Consider the following 22,403-nt stretch of genomic DNA (forward strand, 5'->3'; position numbering starts at 1 on the left):
CTATAATGAATATGAGAATTTTAGGTATAGAATTCTTGTTATATCTAGTGATATTCGCAATTACCCAAAGCTGAGAATATAATTTATCGATAAGGACTATATATGCGCCACTGGTGGTACTGGGCAAGCACAACTCGTACCCCGCATTGCGTAGATGTAAGGTTGAATAAGGTATGACGAACTAGACGTCATATCATGATCAACAGTAAGTTTAAGCAAGTCTAATGCAATTACACAAAGATAGATCGGGTTGAATATTCGGGCAAATAGCCACCCGCTGTTACATCTCGTAACCTACCTACTACATAGGTGGATAACCTTGAGCTCGCCATCGAAATTAGTACAACGTTCGCCTCGAGTGACCTACCTCTTAGTGAATCTATTATTTGCGTCGAGCTGTTAGCTTGCCATTGTCTATCGATCGTCTCACCAACGAACAATTATCAAAATACCACCAAAAACAGACTGGCTCCCAAACCACCCTTTCGCCTCCTAACCCTTCTATCTCATCTCCAACCAACCACCTCCACCCGGACTCTCCCAATCCCAACTCTAACCTCCAACTTCACGACCATGGCCTGGCGCAGCTCCGGCGCCTCCAACAAGGAGCTAGTCGAGAACCTATGGCGCAACAAAATGATCAAGCAACCCCTCGTCAAAACCGCCTTCCTTAAAGTCGACCGCGCGCACTACGCCCCCTCGTCGCCGTACGAAGACTCCCCGCAGCCGATCGGCCACGCGGCCACCATCAGCGCGCCGCACATGCATGCCAACGCTGTCGAATCGCTTCTCCCGTTCCTGCTCCCCAAGGTGTCTTCTGGACCTCAAAGCGCCGAAGGCGTGAATTCCGTTGAAGGGCAGAAGGGACGACCAAGACGAGTTCTGGATATTGGGAGTGGGAGTGGGTATCTGACGCATGTGCTGGCGGAGCTGGTGGGGGAGACGGGGGTGGTGGTTGGGTTAGAACATATAAAGGAGTTGAAGGAGATGGGGGAACGCAATATGGCGAAGAGCCCCGAGGGTAGGGCGTTGCTTGAGAGCGGACGCGCGAGGTTTAGGTTTGGGGATGGGAGGAAGGGGTGGAGTGAGCCGAGGCCGACGGCGGCGCAGCCGGGAGTGGGGGGTCCGGCTGTGGAGACTGAGGATAAGGATGAGGAGGGTGGATGGGATGCCATTCATGTGGGGGCTGCGGCGGCGGAGCTGCACGAGGAGTTGGTGAGACAGTTGAGAAGTCCCGGACGCATGTTTATACCCGTCGAAGATGGGGATGGGTGGGACCAGTATATTTGGACGGTGGATAAGGATGAGAATGGAGTCGTGAAGAAGCAGAAATTGTATGGGGTGAGGTATGTGCCGCTTACGGATGCGCCGACTAGAACGTGAGCGCGTGGATAAAAGGCATGAGAGTAAAAGGGTATAAGGTACAAGGATAAAGAAGTATGAGGGTATAGGAAAGGAAGGGAGGTTACGGTGTCGACTATCTTTAAGCTGGTGACCTCGAAATTCTTCGGAATTGAGCACGTACGCCTATAGGCTAGGGAATCTGGGAGACGAGCCTACACAAAGTTGCATCGAGGTAGGTGTGTGGCTCTGTTTTCGACGTTGGGGATTGAGCTAATTGTAGGATCTAGTCTCGTCTTATACAGTAGACAATAGGCGTAAGGAGGCGATTGGAAGTCATCGGCGTATTCTGGTAGTGTTAGTTCTGAGTTGAGCTGTTATTACCCAAGCAGCTAAGTAAGGCACTAGGTAGTCTATAGATTCCCATTAACAATCAAGCCTTGCTAGTAGTTGATTTTATTACCAAGTAGTTAATATATCGTCTATCGTTAGGTTGAGCTCCAGCCTCGTCGGTAATTAGAGCGACGACATGAAGCTCTAGATAACGAGGTACGTAGGTAGTGTCTACGGATATACCTAGTAGTTCGTAGAACAGCAGAGTTCTACATCGTCTCGCTACCGTTTGGATATATATTGAACGCCACAAATGGAAGATGTTCATTGTCCTCTAGTTAGTATTTACAGCGTACAATACAACGCTCCCAATATATAAGCCCCCATCGATTTTGATTATCTGTAAGGGGAATCTGCTCTGATGACGGCCGCCAACTCTGGTTCCCACTTATCTCCGTTTGAAAGAAGCTTCTCCTTATTGTATAACAGCTCCTCCCTCGTCTCGGTGGAATATTCGGCGTTGGGGGATTCTACGATAGCATCTACGGGACATGATTCTTGGCAGAAGCCGCAGTAGATGCATTTTGTCATGTCGATATCGTAGCGAGTTGTTCGTCTCGAACCGTCGGCTCGCTCTTCTGCTTCGATGGTAATGGCTTGTGCTGGGCAGATCTATATCAAGTATTAGTTAAGCGCCTGGCAAGAGAGTAGCCGTGATAGGACATACTGCTTCGCATAGCTTGCAGGCGATACATCGTTCTTCGCCGGACGGGTAACGTCTCAAGGCATGTTCGCCACGGAATCTGGGAGAGATAGGTCCCTATAAGTGAATTAGTCGCCACATTTCATACTCGTTACCCGTATGCTGTCTTCTTTCGTCTTTCGAATATTATTACACGACCACTGCTATTTTTATTTTTGTTTTCAAAAGAAAAACACATTGCGCATGCGATCGGAACGCTAGGACGGAACTTCGAATAGTACGAACCTTCTCAAAAGGATAGTAAATTGTATACCTAATAACGTAGCGCCATATCAGTACGGAGGTCGTTCTTCGTGTTCCTACCTAATAGAAAGCGAACTCACGGTGGTCTGAAGTAGTTCTCCAACGCGACGTACATTCCTCTAAACATTTCTGTCAAGAGGAAATACGATCCAATCTTATCCCAAGTCTTCTCTTCTTCTTCGTCCCATCGTTTCGGGTTGGGGATTCGGAAGTTCTTAGGCGGGAGACCGGCTGGCGTAGCGTATGTCCGTTGCGCGACTATTCTGGCCACGGCAGAGGCCGCGACTGGTTGTCGTCGCACGAGCTGACGAGACAGCATAGCGGTTGTCGATGTCGTGAGCCCTTGCATAGCGCGGCGCAATTGGGCGACGGGAAGAGAGGAGGGAGTGTCAATGATCTAGATTAAGGTGTGTCGAAGGCGAAATATAGAGCATCTTGAGGTCATGCTGGAGTTTCGGGATTTTAGGTGGAGCTGGATACTACTAGATATTACAAAAGGCTTACCGTGATTGGTCCTTGCTTAAGCCCCATTTTTGAGGTGCCACAATAGATCGTAGCCACAAATTAGGTCATTGAGGTCATTAAATCATTAAATCAAAGCTGGCAGTTGGCACGCAGCTGCTGATTGGAGATCGCTAATCACGTGCAGCTGCCGCATCTACCTTATCTGCCACAAATTACCATATTCGAATCGCCGCTAGCTCCGCGGGTCCGCGGGTCCAAGCTCGGAGCGACATGACGAGAAATTTATCATTTTAAACTTCCTCCGTGCACTGAAGCTTTCATTCGCCGCACCGCAAACTAATTCTCAACCGCTCAACCGATCAACCATCTCGACGACGACGTCTTCGTTTCTCGCCTCCAGACAATCGCCAATTGAGTCCTATTCAGATCGCAACAATGTTCCGCGCAGGGTTCATCCGCACCGCCGTAACGGCATCTCGCGCCGCCGCCGTCGCTGCTCGACCTGTTGCCCGAAGAACTATCGTCCCCGCCAGAGCTGTCTTCGCCCCCGCGCCTAGACTTGCTGCCTTCCAAAATGTACGGATGTACTCTGCCGGTGGTGGTTTAGCGAGAAACGAGGTTACAGCTCGCATCTGCAAGATCCTAGAGACTTTCGACAAGGTGAGTTTGTCTACGGAGTATTTAATTCTTCGTTCGAGCGGGGGAAAAGAGACTTCGGATAACCTAGCAATTTATGCCATTCGCCTAGGAAGGATATTGCGATGATGTTGGACCCTTGCATACGTACATTTATATCTACGTCCAGGAAATAGATATGCTAACCCTATATTAAAATAGACCAACGACCCGGCAAACGTAAGATTGGAACGATAGCAATGCGCCACATTCGGTTGGTATACTAATTCTGTCTAGATCAACGAGAAAGCCCACTTCGCCAACGACCTCGGTTTGGACAGCTTAGATACGGTGGAAGTTGTTATGGCGATAGAAGAGGAATTCAGCATCGAAATTCCGGACAAAGATGCGGATGCTATTCACAGTGGTACGATGTCCTTTACCAGACAGTCCCGGGCTTTCCAAACTGTCGGAAAGTATCAATTCAAATAAGGTACTAACTTAAAGTAAAACAGTTGACCAGGCAGTCGAATACATCTTGGGCCAGCCGAACGCTAACTAGGCTTTCAATCTTGTACATTAACAATTACACCACTCCTATGGCAATGGCCCGTACTTAGAAGTTGGATCCCGCAGCGGTGGTCATGTATGCCTACACATTTCAAGGCCGTAATGACGGGATTGGAGACGACCGGGCTGCCGGGGTCGGATCCTGATGAGAAAAAGATATCAATGAAGTCGAACACGGCGTGGTTCGGATCCATACTCGATTTCTCGCCGTTGTATTAGTGTATAGATCTTTTCTCTCTACCCACAGGTGTTCTCGGTCCCTAATCTAACCGTATGCTGAGACGATTGCTCCGAGGTTGTCGTCAATAAACGATGGGATTTCGCTAAAAATAGTGTTAGGTAACTACTTAGGTATCTAGTAGATTTGCGGATCGTGTTGAGGCTAACTGCTAAGCTGGCTCTGCCGCTTAACTAATGAAATCCAATAGCCTGGGAGTTGGATCCCCGCCAGCGATTTTCATAGCCAACTCACAATTTCACCTAATAGCTTGATATTTCCCCTTCCCTTTCGTCAGTTTGGCCTTGGTTGCTCACGAGTCTATTGATGTTATGAACGTTCTGACGATGTTAGGGATACGATATACGATATATTGAGCCTCAGTCTCCAATAGGAGTCTTCATACGCCAAGATGAACAACTCGATTATAGCAAACAACGATAACTGTGTGAGAAACACTGGATTGGATAATGTTACACTTGCGGGTAGATTTTCAACGATAGTCGCTTTTCGCTCTAATCGTCCCTTCTCGAGTCGCCTATTTTCATTGTGGCTTTGGGTATATACGGATCCAGCTTTCGTCCTCGTCCTCCGGCGTTCCAAGGGTATGTTGCTAGAAGCGATGAAAGACCCAAACCCTACTATCATCAGGATTCAGTCCATATAGTAACTATGCGGGTATTGATATGGCCTGCAGCCTCGTCCTGATCGAACTCTTGCTGTCAGCATTTCCGTTCAAAGACTATCGTGGGATTTCGTCATAAACTCTTAAAAGCCGCTCGCGAACAGCACCGTATTCGACATGGTAGTAATAGCTACCTAGTCTACTAGGCGTCTATTAGATAATAGACTGTCACTATCATATATTGCCTAACCCTACAATATACTGCTAGGAACGACGACGGTTTGACACGAAGCGACTTCTGCTTACGTTCATAGAACATTTTCGTACTCTACATGCGTCTTACGATACGCTTGCGGGACATTCGGAATTTTTCCATGACTTTCACTGGGATGATGTGATGATCCCTAAGACTACGACGTATGTATTATTTAGATTTTTAGGGTCTTGATTTTATCTATTTTAAGGGGTTGTAACATACAGTATCCCTTGAAGTGTTAACATTTGGTTTTCAAATCCATTCACATACACTAGGTAGATATCTTGGGCATGCTGCTACAGGTTTAAGCCTGACTGTTGTATTCTCTGTAAACTAATGAGCGCCTATACGAAAGGCCAATTTGCAGAGTTTCTACGATAAAAAAGCAGGCCATTCTATCCCGACCTGAACCTGCAAACTGCCTACCTAGGTAGGTAGTTTTCAGCTGAAAATCTTTCAGGCTACAGCACATAGCACGCAGCCACCGCGTTATTGCTACAAGGGTTGGTAAGCGGAGCGTAGAAGTTACTGGCTGCTATAATCTAGCTGAAAGCCACTGTATACTCTATCTGAGGTATATGTATAGCACTATATCCCGTAGACTTCGGTCGCTGTTAATACCTAGGTTATCATCACAGCCTTCAACCAGAACCATACTCCGATGCCATCAATCATCCAACTTATCGCTTTCACATCAGCCGTTTCGGCTCTCGGGATAAATTGTCGTGGCTCTGGGCTTTGTCCCCGCGCGACCTGGAATAATGATGGTAAGCGGAGATCGATAATACGATTTCCACCTCGACCTATACTAACAGAGGACCAATCCCCAGTCTCTGTTATTCAACTACTCCGCGACGCTGTCTACGCTGCCCCAAACCCCCTATCGACAAGCTATAAGAGCGGCGACCACGTCATCTGCGTCTCGCAATCGCAAAAGATTACTATCGATGCAGGCTTCACGCTGGATGGCTTTACCGGTAGCGTCGGCCTTTCGGGGACCATCCAGGAAGGCGGCATCTGCCCCCTCCCTCAATACATGTCTTCGGGAGCAACCTTGACGCTGGCGCAGATCAGACCGTTGATGGATGCCTTACTCAAGCACAAGTGCTCTACTTGCGGAAGCGTACCGATACATTATGTTGATAAGGGCAGTAATAGCCCATCGGATGGAATCTTGACATTCAACTATGTCGCCGCACCATATTGTATCGATAACTGAATCTCGGCGGTTGGTGGATTAAGTTCGAGCTCAGCTACTGGTGTGCCCAAGACCGTGCCCAAGACTGTCGTCGCATCGTCAAGTGTTCTGATACATAGCACAACTAAGCTTGCTTCGATACCGGACACGACGGCGACGGCGACAGTTGAAACTATTACTGTCACAGCTTCTGATCCAGTACAGCCCGAATCCAACACTCTAGTACCCACTACGACTACTTCCATCACACCAAGCAATACGTCAGGGGTTGCTAATAGCGGTAGGAGATTGCAAATGAAAACCAGGTCAAGTTGTGGTATCTGTATTACTTTTGTAGTATGTTGGCTGTTATAGAAGACACTTGACTCACAACCGTCCGTCTTAGTAGCTTATGAGTCAAAAGTAGGTGACAATTCTTGAAATCATCAATACATCTAGGTAGGTAGGTAGGTGGGAATCAGCATCATCGCATACTGATGATAGGAGGAAGACACAGTACCCATAGAGTTACTTGCCTAATATAACTACCTACCTACCTATACCTACCTACCTATACCTACCTACCTATACCTACCTACCTATACCTACCTACCTATACCTACCTACCTATACCTACCTACCTATACCTACCTAGGTAGGTTTGCTCGGGGTTGGAAATCCATGGCGCCAATACCTAGGTATATAAGGCTTGAAGTCCTTCTGATTCTTCCGTTATCTCAGCACTCAGCGATATCCATCTCGTTTCACGTCTTCCATACATCTATCAACTAGTTAAGTATTCGACTGCGATTAAACTAAGTTCTTCCACATCGTTGGATAAGACTACCATTCGTAAGTATAAACATTCCTCTCGTGAAGCTCCCTTACTCACGATTTACTTGTACTTACAGCCCTTCATCCGAAAGAGACAAATCTATCAATTTCAAATAACTTACGATCTCCACCGCCATGTGTAATGTAGAAATAATCGTCTGTCGGCCACATATAGGAATTGTTGGGATTAGAGTCTACGGCTGCGAAAGCGCTCGTCGGTTTCGGCATCCAGCAGTCAGAGAGATAATATTGCCCGAAATACTCCATGTACGCCAATACTATGCGTGCAATGGGATTTCCGTTGACCCTAAGTGCGAACTTTACTATGATTGCGCTTTGGATCTCCCGGGACACACCGAAACGGAGCCGTGAGGCTCGTACGTAGGGAGATGATAATACTAAGGCTATGAGATAATGATCTCTACCTAGGTACCTATACAAGATATTAGTTTCTTATATGACTATAAAGAAATTAAGGTATTTTTACTAGGACCGAAAACAAACGAAATATGAAGATTACCCCTATTTATTTCGACGTTATTCCACAAGTCTTGTCAAAGATAGGTGCCTCTCAGCCGGCCAGCCTGTCAAGGTATCTTAGAAGTATCGGATAGGATCTTCCAGGCTGGTGCGAAAAGACTACCGATCCTCTTCTTATCAACATAGGTATGAATATTAGGGACGATTGAATACAAGTAGATGACTTGAGATAGCTTCACTCTAGTTAATCATGATGATATCTTAAGATCATTTTGTAGTTGAAGCTTGACGTTGATATTGGCGTAGAAAGTAAACAATAAATTACACCAGTAGAGTATAATGATCTGTTCTTCGTGTGAATATTTTCTATCGTCTATATTTTGTAGAGACAACTTCTAGAGTGGATATCAATGGTCGTGATCATGACATCCATGGGTGCAAGTAAAAACATCCATATAGAGGCGCTAGAACGAGTGTGTTACTAGTGCTAGCCCAGACTGCTAGCTAGGGAGGAAGTAACTCGCTAGCTCTCACCTAGATACTTTCACAACAGGCGGGAACCCCACCTCGACCAGTACCTATTCTATTGTACCTGGTAGCCTGGAGGTACGCTAGGATCAAACTCTAGGGCTATTCTACAGTTACAGCACCCCGCCATGCTACACAGAAACTACGGTGCGCGAAATGCCTAAAACCACTAGGCACTAATTACAGGCCAACATTTACTTCAATTCTGTCTCCTTCAACAACTTTGGAAAAATCAAATCATTCTAGTATTCCTGTAACAACGTGGACTCATTCACTTTTCAGTAATATGCTATTTACTATAATCCTATAAGAGATTTCTCAAAGCTTTTTTATTTTTCACAAAGTCATGTTACTTCAATTATCACAACCCCCTTCCAACATTACAATAGCTACCTTAAGATACCTAATTTAGGTGAATCCCTAACACCGAAGAACCCGCAATCCCAAATAACATGAGCAGTTACCGGTCGTCCTTCAACTATGGTCATGGATCGTCTCAGACAAAGACTCCAAATGGCTGTCGGAATTCTAGCGCGAGTCTGACAACGATGGCGATGTGATACTTAACTACTACCTATTTATAGTGGTAATCACACTATGATTCACACTCTAGGTAGTCCGTATATATCAAGGTATTTACGCATTGGTTCGGTCAGGGACCTGAATCTCTCGCGTCGCTAGCCGAAACCGATAGTGCCGTCATAGTAGAGACTACTATCTTAAGGCACCTCCCGATCTTATACAGGCGCAACCAGACTGCTTTACCATTAAGTTACCAAGTAGGATCGAACAGGGACGATATCGCTAGAGGCGATGATTTCAGACAATCGCTATATAGAATGGAATGTACCTGGTACATGCCTGGACCGGCCAGTAGAGATATGCCAATGAGTTAATGACGGACCGTCAGACTATCTTGGCCTACATTTATCTTGAGCAATGAAGAATCGATGTTTTCTGCTTCTTTAGCCCGTCTACTAGAGACACCCGCAGCTGAATCTGCACCCAACATTCTACGCAAGCAAAGCTATTCCTGGTAGATGGAAAGTGAGAAGATGTGCGAAGATATCGTACGGCCGAAGGCGATCAAGCCGAGAAATTTCGCAGGGCTGCCCTTCACAAAAAATACCCCCTTTTCCAAGACGTGGTCCTGGGTAACAGCAACGAGCAAAGCTACCATATATTGCACCCAAAGTGGGAGATGGACTACTTCTTAGCAGATCGGAACCAACGGATATCGCCAACGATTAAGACAGCCTCTCATCGCGTCTCTGTCCCCTCCACACGTACAAATCTCGTTCGAGATAGCTTTTATGATGGTGTATCCCTCCCATAAACCTAAGGGTCATATGATATTTCCATGAACTAATGACATTCAGGAGAGTGGAGGATACTCCCTAAGGGAGTGTGTGTATATACCTCATAGAGCGATCCAAAGGCGGTAATGGGCATTAAACGGAGTTGGACAGCTTCTGCAATATTTTGGTAGCTGCTTGGGTAATATTCATTGTATCATTTGGACTAGGACCTGAGAAAATGGGATGATGGTATACAACTACTAATTTAGGGGATAATTGTAATTGAACTTAAGATTTATGTAACCATTTAATGCCTTCAGTTCTGTCGAATTCGACAGCGTAGAGTATTGGTGGCGTTTCACCCCCTCTTCTATCATCTATATCATCTGCATGTTTCCGCCGTCAGCTTGTAGATTCCAATAGTTCTACTAGCTATCATGGCAATATATCTCTGATTGGCCGTACGAGCTGCTACTTACTTTTCCAAGCATGCATCATGGCACGCCACCCTGACCTAACCACTGCAGCTATAGAACTTGGCCAATGCCAGTGGTGCTTCGTTATCAAACTAGTAGATCCTTCGACGCATGTTGAACGAGCCGAACCGAGTGGACTACCACACTCTATCCCAGGTCGTCGGGATACACAGCAGTAGATGCAACCGTAGATTCAATCCAATTCCTTTTGAGCTGTAAAGCGGCACGAATATTTCGGAGTTATTATTATGTAAAATGTACTGGTAACGATATCTACAGTTTGATTCAATGAAGCTACCAATGTCAACTTATTGATATTTAAGGGGTTCATTGTAGGGAGATATAGGTAATGTTCACATTTTTAAGTCGTTTCGTCTTGGATTGAATAGAAACTCTATCCAATCTGTAATTCTAAGTACATCCCCGTCTAATATCAAGGATTACCCCGAAAGTAGACCGGTAATTGACTCAACGCCTGATAACGCCGTAGCCGGGTTCGGGCCGGGTGCTCCACCGTAGTCCGGCTTACCGTAACTTCCTTCTCATAGATGCAGGCAAGGATTATGACATTTAAAAATAGGTGAGCTTGATTGCATATCATTCCTAAGTCTTTGAATACGGTCCTGTATAGATACCTATATTAAATCTACTTTGTCAATTACCTACAACGAGAATGAGTTCGGGCGAAGAGGGACAATACGGTGATGCACCATACCCCTGATGCCGAGCATTGCATCGGCCGTCGCTCAATAAGGGATTAGAAATGCCCGATATATCGTAACCTCGTACAGCCGCAATATTGGATTGTTTTCGTCACAGAATGATGATAACGGTTGTAGTCAAGTAGTTACATTACATTGATTCCATGAGACGGCTCGTGAGAAACAGGAATCATGCACAAGTCCTCTGAACAGCTGTAAGCATACTACAAACCGTAAAATCGCCCAACGAGCGCCCTGATTCTAGTTCTACAGACCCGAGGATCTTATTCCTACCTACCTACCCAGTCACCACACTAACAAAACAGCCGACCACGACGTCGTCTCGAAAGTGCCTCACGGAATCGCTTGGAGGGCCAGGCTATGGACCTCATATCAACCTCCTAACCTGAAAATCCCAGACATATTCTATTATGTCGACCGAGGCGGGGACGCGGATGTGCGAGCCGTGTACAAAGGCCTCCAAAACCCACCGCGAAACCGCCTTAGATGGATTTTCGGAGGATGTCTGACCTACCCTTAGGTAAGTACCTTTAGAAATAGTCGAAGTATCTCGCATGTATCGAGGTGATATACCATCATCACATGTTTTGAAATAAGGCTCTTAGCGCAAAGGGCGATATGATTGTGGTGGGTGGTGGGTTTGCCTCTCATCGTTCAGGGGTTGAGGGTTGAATTTCTCGAATTTGTACACAGTGCTGAGAATTCGCGAAGTTTTTGAAGAGGCAGTTTATGCGCCGCAGAGGCCTCAGAGTGAGGTGGCGTCTAGGGCGTATTTAATTAGGTACGTTGTATTTAAGAATGATGTTGGTTGGGTTAGGTTAATGTGAAGTGTATTAACAGGGTTGCCGTTCCTGATATCTGCGTGGGATCTCAACTCGGCAAAAAGGGCGTCCGTAGTAACGTATCATGAACTTCTGATAACTTGGTATGATAAAGAAATAATTGTTGAAAAAATCAAGCATTGTCAACCCTTGAATCCGAGTTTGTATATCTCGATGAGGTACTTCTCCGGTCTCCTGACGATGCCAAGATAATCTTCCTGGTAAGGAGTCCACCTCCAGTCCTAACCACCCCTCAACTTCAGAGGCCAATATTCTCAACCCTCATAGATCTAGCTAGGGCTATGCACTTGGTCACCGGCCAAAGAGACCTATACAATCCAGCCAAGACAGCCCTGCAAGATATGCCGAAGTAATGACCACGGAGCCGCGTACCTGCTTTGCGTAAGCACTACGCGAACCACCTCCCAACAACGCGCGGGCAGATCCGCGTGCATCGAGGTTGCCTGTTGGTGTGATACAAGATTGACTTACAAACAATAAGTACCTAGTTAGAGTCATCGATATCTATACGCCACCGATGCTCAGATATGTAGGTCAGCACTGAAATAGTTGGCCAAGTGTCTCAGTCCATAGGCACCTAGTGGATAGGGTGCTATAGGGGAGATGGATGCCTGGCGCCCATTCTTCCCCTCCCCACCAAACCCTTTCCTCCAGATTCACCGAGCCGAACTATATACCGTCCCGGTGATGGGTAAGTTGGCGAATCGGAATCGAAGCCTGACCTGGACAGACCTACGGTAGGACCTGAGCCGCAAACACTGTCTGCTGCAGAAGCCGTTGTTGACTCACATATACCGGCACCTCTTCCGGTTTTCCTTCTACGCCCGACTATACGCCCGTATGTGATTTGAAATTTCAGCTCCCAATAGGATATAGCTGGTCGAGTCACCTTACCTAAACGCACCGAGGAGAAGACCGAGAAGACGCCTTGGGCATATGTTCCTTCGACCGCTTGTCCAATGACTCGGCCTCGTTTAGTAATGTGCAATTGTGCCGGTCTTGAGTCATTCTAAGAAGTCGATCACCTTCCTGCCTGGTGCCTTAGGCGTCTATTCGATAAGCCACTTGTGATGCCAGGTGCTTGGCATTTCGAGAACATCTCTAGTTAATGAGACATGATACAGCCATAGCATGGCAGGCGGAGAAAGCCCCAGAGTGTTTCAACCACGATGCCCAATATGCGTATCCCGAACAGATCCGAATCATTCAATTTGGTAGTCACCTAGGTATTTAGTAAACGTGATTGAATTTACATGTGTCCTCGTATACCACTATTGTATACCACATCCATCTCAGTCCTCACCCTAGCCCTAGTCAGCTACCTCATAGGTATATCTCAAAGAATGCGTTGTTTGAATAGATTTGTTGTAGATGTATAGATAAATAGATAGAGCAGTGTTATTCCGTTCTAGTCCAAAATTGAAAATTTTCTTTCTTTTTATCGTGTATATGACCGCCTATATGTTCACCTCCTTATCCAGTCCCGTTATTCCGTAAAAAGTGTAACTATAAAATCCCGATTACATGTAGATGTCAGATGTCAAATGTGAGTAGATGAGTTCGAACAGATATCAGATGAGTAAGATGTAGAAATAGGTGTAGAACAAGATAGAAAAAGGTGAATGCCGAAAAACCCCAGGATATCTCCAAGAAAGTTAAGTAATAGCCCCAACTCCCGTTCTCGACAAATGACCGTGTCGAGAGCGGGAGTTGGTTCAAGTGTTATGAACAAGAAATTAAAAAGAAATTACATGTTGCGATGAAGAAGATGACGATGATGATTTTACCCAACCAACTCCGACCCCCGTGAACCGCATCTCCTGTAAAAAGATAGCATCTTGTTATAAAAAAAAGAATCCCAGCCGCCTCGCCGGGTTGTCACTTTGTTTTGCCAACCTAGATGCCGTGTGTGAAAATGTATTTAACCAACGAAGCAGCAAGGAGTCCGCCCCCCTTCTAATGCCAGTGAGTGCCTACAAATATGCAACGATGCAACGATCTTCACTTTCGTATTTCAATGCCACCTCCCCCCGTGTAAAGGTAGGACTTCGTGTAGCGCTCTCGGTGTGTAATACTTCGTGCCTGACAGCCGGCTTTCTCGGCGGTTCGTGATTTCGTGACGTCGTGACATTAGACAGCGGCGTCTCGAGACGTCTATATCATCTCGAGCGCGCGTATTGCTGTGGAGGTTAATGTTAGGATTCGGTGGGATTCGGGATTGGGTTCTGCTTTCGCGTGGATTCGGGTATCTTCCTCCAGCAATGATATTATCTTCCAGCACGACAATATTTCCATTAGTATCCTTGGTCGTTTCCGACGAGTCGATTAAATTATTCACCGACCACCAACTCCCTCAACGACTCTAGCGGCGCCGTCGTCCTTCTTTCCGGGTCCTGCGACGACGCCGGCATAGCTCGAACCCCAGACGCTCATGGCGCTGCCGACGCCAGACATCCGCTTCCGCGCTCTTATGGTGCTATCTCGTTCGCCGTCCTCGTCCATGCTAAAAACGAATTCGCCGTCTTCCTCTCCTATCGGGGTGGTATATCGAGCGCTGGAGCTAATAGAACCACTGCTGACGTGGCGCTCGGCTCGTCCGTTGGACGGTCGCGAAGTGTGAGAATTGGGATGGAGGTGAGGTGATTCGCCCCCGTTGCTGTCCACGCGGGTGCGTTGCAGCTGCTGGGTCAAGGCGCTGAGGCCTTCGATGCTACTGGATCGGCTCGCGTTATGTGGTCGCACGACACTAGCGCTGAGGCTGGATTGGCGAAGAGGGCTTCCAACGTGTCCGAATACACCTGCGCTAGCTGCAGCGGCGTGCTTCTTCGCCTCGTGTTCCTCGTGCTGCCGCTGGAAGAGCGGGCCCCATCGGCTTGGGCTCGAAGCCATGGGACTACCGAATTTGGAGTTCACTTCCCCATTAGGCGTACCCGTGCCACTCATTCCGACGATGCTAGGCGAGTTCCCGTTTCCCCTATGACCGTTCGATTCTTCGTCGGCCGCTCGTGATCCGCGCCGGGCTTTCTCAGCCGGAGTCAGCAGGTCTTTTAGATTGTCCGGCAAGTAATCCTCCTCTAAAAAGGAGAAGTCCGATTCCCAGTCTCGATCGACGATGGCGCCAGTTATGGCTCGAGGCGCGCTGCTGCTAAGCATCTTAGGCTTGGCATAGCGGCTCGAATGCATCTGGCGTCTACCGTAATATTCGTCCGAGGGTTGGGTGGTAGGCGAAGAACCGGGGGCCACCGAAGATAGATGTTCGTTGCTACCGAATGCGGAGTGGTGAAGAAGCTTCAGCGTTTCTGATGTTCTCGCGTCTTTAGCCGCGTTCAACGACGGCGAAGGCGATTCGAGTCCGAATTGCGAGGGAACAGACGAGGGCCACGGTCCTCCGGGATATCGAGCGGCATTGGAAATTCCGTTGGAATCGAAAGAAGCGGGAAGAGGTGCGTCGAGGACCGATAGACCCTTCGCCGCTGCTACGGGCGAGAGACCTAAGCCTAGACGCGACGGATCTTCCTCTCTTGGCGAACCGTATTGGGAACTCGTGTGGGAATATGTGGTATCGATGGTAGGAACGTTCTCTAAGCTCGGTCGACGATCAATGGATTGGTAGGTGTCGCTCGGGGACATCGGGTAACCGTTATACGTTCCGCTGTAAGAGGGATTGGCGTCGGCACGCATGAAGGAATTGGTTAGGGCGCTATTCGAATTGTTGTAGGCGGTGGGATTGACTCGATTGCCGAGGTGAATGGGCTGGCCGATGGTGATACCATTCTTGCCATAGTTGATTCGTCTACCGTCAGCTAGAACATGGACATTGGCGCATTTAGGACCGAATTTGCAATTGCCCTGTTTTCGTTTCACCAGATCTTTAGTCGCGATTCTCGTACTACGGCGTACCGTATCATAACATCAGATCTTGATCTCTTACCTTGGCAAAGTACTTGCACACCGTTTCCGATGCCGTACCGAGGTCGTGACTGAAGGGACAAGCAGAACCAGCCTGGCAAGCGCCCTGTCGGAAGAATTTACATGGTACGTGCGATGTATCTAGATTAGGAATTGAGGTTAGAGACTGGAAAGTGATTGGAGGGTGATTAGGGAGTGATTGGGAGGTGATCGGAAGGTAATTGGAAGATAATTGGAAAGTAATTGAAGATGTTATGCGATCTTGTGCTTTTACTTATAGATATGCTTGGAGATATATTACTTACTCGGCGGGCTTCGGGGACCGTCGAAGCGACCGTGCGACGGAACTATCGGACTCATGGTATTTGTCTGGGAGGGAATGTTTAAGCTACCGGATCGAATATGACGATACTCGGACATTTTATGTGGTAGCAATGGTGGCGGCGATCGGGGATGGGATTTTAAATGTGACGACGAGGAGAAGGAGGAGAGGGAGGAAAGAGGTTGCAGTAATAGGTAATAGGTAATAGTGGTAATAGCACACTAGCAGTAACAGTGCTAGCTAGCAATAATTGCAATAATAGCAATAATCGGCGAAGGTGGTAGCGAGACGTGGGAGGATTTAGGAGGGGCGCGCCGACGACAACCTGGTCAACCTGGTCGCAGCGAGCATTGACGCCCCCTTATCGTTTAACCGTTTAAGGTCGATTAGGTCGTGGTACTCGTGGTACCAAGAATACTCTGCCACTCTCTGCCACTTTACCACTCTTCCGTTGTTCCTCGAAGCAAGGGTCGGGTCGAATTCGAGGCTAATAGACCAAAATCCAATACCAATGCCAAGACAAGGCGATTGTACGCAAAGATACCTAATAGCGATTATGTTATTAGGAGCACGTAGCTTTTATAGGTTTGGTTATTTTTGTATTGTGTATTTTGTATTTTGTAGTTTTTGTTTCTTGCAACTTAAAACTTTCGAGTTAAGAAAAATGGTTGGTTGAGAGGAACCTATCGGATAAGAGAAAAAGGATAGGATAGGGTGATGTGAACGGGTTAAGGAATAAAAAGATAGGTACAAAAGAAAAAAAAAAAAAAAAGAAAAAAAAAGTCTTGTCTAACCCTGCCCTACTACACGTATGTCCGCTGTAATGTATGCAACTCGCTGCTAGATACGCTAGCTATGCTAGGTACCACTCGATGGTGCAAGGTACAGGAACAGCAGGAACAGGAACAAGATATAAGATGGTTTTAATATAGGTAGGACGGGGGTGATGTCGAACTTGGACGACGATGATTTGAGAATTCCGACGCACCGGTTATATGTGTTGCGTATATGGGTAGTGTGTCTGAAGATGACTGGAGGATGAGGATTCGTGAGTTGTGTTGTTGGAATCTTAAGGCGAGTAAGACGAGACTCGGATGGAACAAATGGATGGAACAAAATGAACAAATGCAGATTCGAAATGGAGCTGAGCGGGAAGAGAGGGGGAAAACGAGGGTTAGCGGCGGCAGAGATTCGGTCAAATCAAATAGATGCAGAACATTTTGAACGCGGCGAGAGGGGATATCCGAATTTGGGATTTCAGATTGGGGACTGGGGTGGGTTGTTTGGGGTTTTGAGTTTGGGGGTATCGATAAATGGATCCATACGCTGGAACCGACCTACGGTAGTGATAGCGGTAGTGCTGGTAGGCGATGCTAGGCGGTAGTAGTGTAGTGGTAGTGTAGTGGTAGTGGTAGCAGTGGCAGTGGTACCTACTAGGTACAATACATCAATGGATGTAATAGGCTGTAGTAGTACAAGCTTATGGTGGGAATGGGAATGGGTTACGCCCGCAGTTTACCCTAGCTAAGGGCTTGTAGGTGTAGCTGGTAGGTGTAGTGCAGTAACAGTAACAACTTAGGCAAGTTACCTACAAGCTTCAAGGTCGGTAGCTTTTATTATCATTAACCAAAAAGGTAAAAAAGGTAACCTGAAAAGATGGGTACAGAAATAGTTGATGAAAGATTGGGTCTCAAGGATAACCACCACCTCGAGACCTCGGGACTTGGGGGGAGACCTGGGGATGATAGAAGAATAAAATGCAGAGGGGGTCGCAATCACTTACAAGGTTCTGATTGGAATGACAGACCGATCGAAGTTCGCAGCGCGGGTCAAACCCAGGTCAAGACTCAGGACACAGCCCAGAAGGTAACGCAATGGTAAAAAGACCTGGATGGACTGGGACTGGATGGATAAGAGGGGTCGAGTTTAGAGGTTTCGAGGGGTCCTCGCTTTTTTATGATTATGAATATAATTGTGGGGATAAGCTTGTGCTTGTAAGCTTGCCCAGGTGAGGATGTACTGAAGTAACTGTACTACTAGGGGTAGGTAAGATGTACAGCGTAAGACGACGGACGAGACGATACCGGTATTCTTCAAAGTTCAAGGAGATAGACGGGAGTAAGGATAGTACTTATATCGACAGCTGAGATCGGTTTGTACCGTAACGAATGGGGCATAAATCGCCAAAGGTATAATAACGAGCTATAATGCACTCAACCTCGACAATTAGTTGAATCGTACTATTATTTTGTTTCGTTTCCTTTTCTTGATATTCCTGGTATTCCTGATATTCTCCAAAGAATCAGGAGTTTTGATCGGTCACAAGAGTAATTCGATAATTCGGAGAATTTGTGACGAAGAGGAATTGTAACGATGTTTGTGACTCGGGCATTTAATCGTGGAATCAATGGTCAAATCAATGTCACGCCCAGCTTGCTGAAGGGATTAGGAATTAGGGATTAAGGATTGTATGGTTCCGTTATCCTTATTCTGACGTTGTCCAAGTGCCAAGTGGGTATAGATCGGAAAGTTGTCGACAATGTCTAATGAGGTTCAAGCGATGCCAATGAGGTGCCGTCTACCTTGTAAGCTGATCGTCCGGGGTTCCAGCACTCTTGTGGATTGCGGAATGTGGAATGTAGAATGTAGAATGTAACTAAACAACTAAAACAACTGAACACTCGGGACGCTCAGGAAAAACCGGATCAGGCAAGGTGTCCCAGGAACCCGCAGATGCGTCTGTCTGATATGTCTTATGTCTTATTATATAGTGAATGACTCTTGTCAGCCACGAGGACACAGTACCTAGTAGAGGAAGAACAGGTAGACTGTAGGTAGAGTCGTGACAAGGCCCCTCATGTGTTCCCTCGATAGTTCTCGCCGTTGCGCGCGCCCTGTCGATATGAACGGGTTGTCACGGAACCGAGAGGACGGGCTTAGGCAGTCAGGGTAGCGATGTAGCAATTAGTAAAGAAGCTTGGTAGCTGCCAAATATGTACCTTGGCCTGCCAGGTAACGTCCAACCTAGGTACCGTCGAAGATAAGAGTCATGCAGGCTGCTGCAAGGCACCTAGGTCCTAGGTTCCCTTAACGTCGTCGGTAGGCGTCAAGGTGTTAAGGCGGTAGGTAAGTAGTCGACTACAACCACTACCTTGTAAGGAAGCTCTAGGCTGACCCTTGGACTTGGAGATTTGGAAATATGTAGGTATGTAGGTACTTTGCCCTCGTTTCTCAGATCTTGTGTAATGTGCAATAATACTGTACTGTGTGTAGGTAGGGACGGAGGAACGGCTCCAGGGAGGCCTTGTATGTCAGACGGTCCAGGGCTTGATTGGTTTGGGGCTAGACCTGCAGGGGGCGGGCGACGTCCTGTGTGGGGGTCTCATCGGAATCCTCGACGTTTAAGTTAAGAACTTCGGAGTCCTCTGGTGCAAGGAACGTGAAGCGCCGTCAGGGTACGAGAGAAGGGAAATAGAGGAGTGCGTGAGATGAGCAAGCGAGGGATAGAGAACTACTAAATCGTTCATCCGATTTCTACCAGTCTCGTGACTTTTTCTATTGTATGTAGGTGGACACTGGAGGGATTGCGACATGAGCTGATCCACAGATGATGGAACGGTAAGTTGGATCGTCACCGCGTCTCACGATACTGATGTGCGAATGTGTGTATGTATGCAGTTAGGGGAGGAGTTGCCTTCACCGTCCATCCAACCAGAGCCGGAGTGGGTTATGATCGTGCCTTTGGGCCGTAAAATCTCACACAATTGTTTGGTACCTTTGGACCTTGGTATCTCTGGTATCTATGGAATCTCGAAGGCGGGGACGCCGTCTTAGAAAGCGGCTTTCCGGCTTAGTGGTGAGCTATTAGGAAATACGTAATCTGTACCTAAGTAGGTAGGTAGGTAGGTAGGTATTCTGTATGCCGTAATATGCTTTATGCTGTATCTGTATATGTATGCTGTATGTACGAACGTGCCTAGGTGTATAACCAAACCGATAGTCGGAGTGCTTAAGCCGTCCACTTGCGGGCAGTAGATGATGGGTAAGGTGAGAAACCCGAAAAAGCTGACGATGGATCCTCTTTGCCTTGAAACCCAATTCGTGGCACCCAATCAATGAGAGGGTCCGGAGGGTCTGTGGTTTAGGCTTAAGATTACCACGTTCAGCACGTTCGAGGCCAGCAAAAATAAGCCAGCAAATAATAGGCCGCGGGGTTGATTCCTCTCTTGTATCTAAAATGTACACCTTGTCCGGATTTGGATCAGGTCACCGTTCACCCATAGATTTTTAGTCCTTGGGTATCGGATCGGTGTGTATAAACGGGAGCACGGACGATTCAATCTAGTTAGCCTTTGGATAAGTCGGATCGCCAAGAAAGATAGATCGACTCTTCTACAGCTCGAGGAGCGAGAAGCGAGAAGTGAGGAGTCTAGGAATCGAGGAGTTGACGAGTTGAGGATTGATCTAAAAGATGACGCGACAGGCCGTCTCTCGTCCCTAAACCTCTTCTAGTGTCAGATGCATTAACTCGGGCATAATATATCATGGCAGCATGGTAGATGCTCCCTTTTGACCGGGAAGTCCGCTAATAGATGTGATTGCTCACCCGGTTCTTCGATTATATTGAAGTTTTCGCCCTCTACGTTGCCTGATCTCGTATAGTTTGTGAGGTGGGTATCGCAACGTCGGGTGTGTCGAGTGCGTCGAGTGCGTCGAGTGCGTCGAATGCGTTAAATGTGTTGGTTGACGATGCTGTGCCGAGTGATTGAGGCTAAGGGGAATACAAGGTGTAACCTGTAAATGAAATCAAAAATGGTACTTCGTAAGACGGGTGTTGCCCTCTCGTGCGCGTCCCGAAGCGTCCGTGATCAATGATCAGCCACTTACCTTAACGGACACTAGAGTTAGATGATATGTCATATATCTATTATGGCAACCATTCTTATTTTCGTCTTAGCAACCAAGGGCCAAGCTATTCTCCACCACAGCGTAGCTTATAATCCGGCTTATGTCTAGGTGCTGTCTTCGTAAACTCACGGACCTATCGTTTTTCATAAGTTGTTAAGTTGCTAAGTACGCTTATTCGCGGCCAGAGAAATGAAAACCGGTAGGCTGGTCGATGGATTTTAATAGGATCGCGATACCTAACAGATGGGAAATTAGTGCGATCCCTAGGATGCACGTCGACTTTGTAGGCGAGGAAGACGGGTCCCTAAACGACCCAAGGAGTCGGATCCGAGATTTAGGTATGCGGTTTGGCCTTCGTTTCGTCTGTTGCCAGAAGCTTATTCTTGGGGGCTGCTCTAAATTGACTATTTATGTTTACGAGGTGTCATATGGCCACGGTTCAAGTGAGCACTAGTAGACTAGTAGTAAACAATGTTGACCGACATTGTTACAGGCAACTTGCTGTGCTTGCTACGTCTGTTTTGCCTGCTATGCTAAACGAAGCGGCCATGACGTACCCTCCTGTTGAGCCTCTCTCGGTGGCACAGAATAAGGGTACGTGCCGCACAAGCCGTCTGTGTCTCTGATTCGACATTTATGGCGGCATGTATAGCACGGCCTGCACGGGTTCTGACATGAACGATGCTCACCTACTCTAGCATGTCTCGAATGTCATGATGTTCGCGATGATCTCTTATCTTCAACCGCTCCTTGCGTCGGACGGGCGATATTCACGAGCAGTGGCGACTAGACAGCTAGTTGCAGCTACTATGTAGTTACAGCTATAATTCCCATAATTTTGTCATTTTCCTTTTTTTTCTTCAGCCATTCTTCGCGCAGGTGTGAGACCGGGACAGGACGCACGTACATTACATATACGTACGCAGGCATCCACACACACACAGCATCGAATAACGCGTTTTGCGCCTCCACCTACGCCCCATCGCGCTTCGAGGTTGGAGGGGCTGGGTGATGGATATCCAGCCGATAACCGAAGAGGAGACCCCGATGGAGCCCTTCATATGTATCTCTGAACTTTTTAAGGGATAAGCAAGTACCCGACGCACGTCGAAGAATTCGGTCAAGTGGTAAGAGACCAGACCGGAATGAATGGTCCTCGTTGAAAATGAAACCAGCCATCAATAGTATCGGTTTAATGACACGACCCAGATAATCCAGAGGCCTAAAAGACGTAAAGATTTCGAATAGCTGGGGAAACGTTTCAGCTCTCTAACTCGTCGTTCGTACATAACTTGGCTGCATCGGATGTACTGCCACGAGGTCGCTTTCTACCCGCACTAGCGATGCGATATGATACGACGATATATGAAGAAGCTCCATTAGCATCGATCTGGTAGAGGCTGATCTACAAACCGGAATATCCGACGAGATAGCGAACGTCTAGTCCGCCGCCGCTGCTACCAGACCACTACCAGACCA

At 47.2% G+C, this 22,403-nt stretch overlaps 5 protein-coding genes across 5 annotated transcripts; 3 read left to right on the forward strand and 2 right to left on the reverse strand.

Annotated features, from left to right (window-relative positions):
• The first annotated feature begins 160 nt into the window (after positions 1-160).
• GGS22DRAFT_173660 (protein-L-isoaspartate O-methyltransferase) lies at positions 161-1,816 on the forward strand. The gene has a single exon (XM_047962962.1). It carries the CDS (start codon positions 574-576, stop codon positions 1,381-1,383), a length of 810 nt encoding a protein of 269 aa, XP_047814708.1. The 5' UTR covers positions 161-573; the 3' UTR covers positions 1,384-1,816.
• A 7-nt stretch (positions 1,817-1,823) lies between these two features.
• GGS22DRAFT_173663 (NADH-quinone oxidoreductase) lies at positions 1,824-3,144 on the reverse strand. The gene is made up of 4 exons (XM_047962963.1): positions 2,761-3,144; positions 2,663-2,690; positions 2,402-2,494; positions 1,824-2,346 (listed from the first exon to the last, which is right to left on the reverse strand). The coding sequence occupies exons 1-4, from the start codon at positions 3,027-3,029 to the stop codon at positions 2,071-2,073; spliced, it is 666 nt and encodes a 221-aa protein (XP_047814709.1). The 5' UTR covers positions 3,030-3,144; the 3' UTR covers positions 1,824-2,070.
• A 245-nt stretch (positions 3,145-3,389) lies between these two features.
• On the forward strand, positions 3,390-4,822 carry GGS22DRAFT_173664 (acyl carrier protein). The gene is made up of 4 exons (XM_047962964.1): positions 3,390-3,805; positions 3,983-4,000; positions 4,058-4,187; positions 4,276-4,822. Exons 1-4 carry the CDS (start codon positions 3,581-3,583, stop codon positions 4,320-4,322), a joined length of 420 nt encoding a protein of 139 aa, XP_047814710.1. The 5' UTR covers positions 3,390-3,580; the 3' UTR covers positions 4,323-4,822.
• Positions 4,823-6,024: 1,202 nt separating this feature from the next.
• On the forward strand, positions 6,025-7,081 carry GGS22DRAFT_77485 (killer toxin). The gene is made up of 2 exons (XM_047968066.1): positions 6,025-6,195; positions 6,259-7,081. The coding sequence occupies exons 1-2, from the start codon at positions 6,090-6,092 to the stop codon at positions 6,645-6,647; spliced, it is 495 nt and encodes a 164-aa protein (XP_047814711.1). The 5' UTR covers positions 6,025-6,089; the 3' UTR covers positions 6,648-7,081.
• Positions 7,082-14,119: 7,038 nt separating this feature from the next.
• GGS22DRAFT_181979 (uncharacterized protein) lies at positions 14,120-16,114 on the reverse strand (the record flags this gene model as incomplete). Its single annotated transcript, XM_047963917.1, has 3 exons — positions 14,120-15,634; positions 15,717-15,835; positions 16,000-16,114. The coding sequence occupies 3 exons, from the start codon at positions 16,112-16,114 to the stop codon at positions 14,120-14,122; spliced, it is 1,749 nt and encodes a 582-aa protein (XP_047814712.1).
• Between the last annotated feature and the right edge of the window lie 6,289 nt (positions 16,115-22,403).

This window comes from Annulohypoxylon maeteangense (genome assembly GCF_022496945.1).
Source record: "Annulohypoxylon maeteangense strain CBS 123835 unplaced genomic scaffold GGS22scaffold_22, whole genome shotgun sequence".
In the NCBI taxonomy this organism is placed as follows: domain Eukaryota; kingdom Fungi; phylum Ascomycota; class Sordariomycetes; order Xylariales; family Hypoxylaceae; genus Annulohypoxylon; species Annulohypoxylon maeteangense.